The sequence below is a fragment of the Wasmannia auropunctata genome, unplaced genomic scaffold, assembly GCF_000956235.1.
Source record: "Wasmannia auropunctata unplaced genomic scaffold, wasmannia.A_1.0 LD336106.1, whole genome shotgun sequence".
In the NCBI taxonomy this organism is placed as follows: domain Eukaryota; kingdom Metazoa; phylum Arthropoda; class Insecta; order Hymenoptera; family Formicidae; genus Wasmannia; species Wasmannia auropunctata.
In genome coordinates this window covers 6696999-6699369 of record NW_012026784.1, presented here as the reverse complement: position 1 = coordinate 6699369, position 2371 = coordinate 6696999, and the positions used below count along the sequence as shown (strand labels likewise).

The following is a 2371-nucleotide window of genomic DNA, read 5'->3' as shown; positions in this document are numbered from 1 at the left end:
TGTAACATTTTTAATTAATATGCCATTTGTTGTTAACTTTGCACATTCATTAACAAAATCAAGTAAAAAATCATTGGGATTCGGTTTTTCATTTCCTTGATAAAGAGCTACTAAGAAAACTTTATTTTTAAGAGCTTCAATTGATTTGACGGAACACAAAATAGGCCAAAACGAAATTGCAGAACTTTTACTCAAAGGTAGCCCATCAATATTAACTGCAAGAAAAAACTTTGTGCTGGATGTTACATTTATATTAAGGGTAACGCATAAAGAATTTAATGTTTCAGCTATCCCGAAATAGTGAAATAAACCAGATCCCAATTTTTTACCATATGATTTGTTAGGCGTTTTTAAAAGAGTGCGAGGATCAGCCGGTAAATTATTGGTGCAATAAGAAGGATCTTCGCGCAGAATAGTAAGCAGCTTTCCCAATGCAGACAAACTAATATTGCTTTCCACAGCCCATTTAGCAATTTTTGAAGATAACTGCTCACTATTTTCAACATGATCCGAACACAAACTTGTATTTGTAATTATGCTATCAGAATTATGAGTGGGTTGTTCGTTGAACGTCAAATTATCAATATCAAAATTATCAATATCAAAATTAAAATCAATTTTATTATTTGAGTAATTGTAACTGTCGATTTTCTCTATTTGATTCTCAACTGTTAAATGTTGAACATGAAATTGATAAGTACTGTTAATAATTGCTAGAGATTGCTTTACTTTTTTTCTAATATATCTATAACGTTTCTCTCGTAAACTTTTTATTTTATTCATTTTTATTCGAAATATTGAACATACATACTAAAAAATAATATGAGCTTTATAATTATAATTATTATAAATGATGGCTATTCTACACAACCGTTGAGTAAAACTTGTTTTAAACTAAAAAAATCTATATTTTACAGTTTAACGTTTTATATTAAAGATAAAATATTAAAATTATAAAAAATAAAAAATGAGATTACGTGAAAACAATTTTAGATATGTAATAATCTATATAGAAGCAGTAACACTGTTAACATGAAACTAAACTATCAGTCTGTTCAAAAAAGAAAAAGCTTGACATACGTTTAATATGATAAAGTACGTTAACAGTGCAGATAGTTACGTATCTAGCTGTCAGGACTATTGGATTGAACTTGATTGGATTTTTTCTGTCCATTAATGTATCGATCCTTACTTCTGACGAGCCAAGATTTTATGTGATTTATTGCCTCGAGTTCAGTGGCGTCTTGAAATTTAGAGCTTTTACGAATGACATCTGAAAATCATGAAACAATTACTGTGTATTTTCATATAATTTTTAATTATTTTTAATTATTCCAATTTCTATTTAGCTTAATATCATTACCTAAAATAACAGCTGCAATGCTTAAATTTTTGAATACTTTTTTCTTTTTTGCACCTTCCCAAGAGTACAACATTCCGACTTCATTTAGTAGTATTCTATACATTATTCTTTTAATCAACTCTTTTAAGTTGGATCCTCCTATACGACTCAATTCTTCAGTCTAAAATATAATCAACTTTTTAAGTAAAAATTATTACAGAAAGATCGATATTAAATTTAAGTACATATTTAGTCGTTATTACAAAAATAAAAAATTCATAACAATTGATAGGAAATTTATTCATACCAATGCTACTTTATTATCTACTGATGCGTTAATCCAATCTTCCACCTCAATTAATGATTCTTCGTTCATCGGAAACAAATGTATGATTTTTAAAACTTCCGACCTATCATTATTTATGCGAGTTTCGGTGTTTACTTTCGTATTTTTAACAAGAATGTTGACGCTATCCAATATATCATGAACTTTTAAATGTAGTAAATTTATTTCCTTCAACACTTCTTCGTAATATTCTGAAATTTAAAAATCAATAAGTTGCTAATATTCCACACAAATATATATGTAAATAAAAATATAAAAAAATAATATTGCTATAGAAACATAATTTACTTACTCGAATTTATCGATTGATATTTTGAAAAATCTTCTTTGCTTACTACAACTGAATTTGTAGCTGACGTAGAATTCAAAACATCTATAAAAATTAAAATTATATAGTCTATTATAATTTACATATTAAACATATTTTTTAACAATTTGTTGCTACCATTTGTTGCTATATATATTAGCCAACAACATTTTAAAACTCTACTATTTCTCAAAATCATCTCACTATTAATAACAACGCATACTCACTATTTTCATTTTGTTCTGTACTCTTATGTGTTCTGTGCTCAGTAATCGACTGGTGAGTGTCTATCAAAAGAACCATATATTATATGCATTAACAGTTTAACTATAAGCTTTACTCATAGATAATAATATTCACCATTCACTGATTTTTC

The 2371-nt window shown here is 27.0% G+C and overlaps 1 protein-coding gene across 1 annotated transcript; it reads right to left on the bottom strand.

Moving 5' to 3' along the window:
• Nucleotides 1–823: 823 nt before the first annotated feature.
• Nucleotides 824–2365, bottom strand: LOC105455117. Its single transcript, XM_011698180.1, has 6 exons — nucleotides 2356–2365; nucleotides 2223–2282; nucleotides 1981–2061; nucleotides 1650–1879; nucleotides 1364–1523; nucleotides 824–1273 (listed from the first exon to the last, which is right to left on the bottom strand). The coding sequence occupies exons 4-6, from the start codon at nucleotides 1716–1718 to the stop codon at nucleotides 1125–1127; spliced, it is 378 nt and encodes a 125-aa protein (XP_011696482.1). The 5' UTR covers nucleotides 1719–1879; nucleotides 1981–2061; nucleotides 2223–2282; nucleotides 2356–2365; the 3' UTR covers nucleotides 824–1124.
• Between the last annotated feature and the right edge of the window lie 6 nt (nucleotides 2366–2371).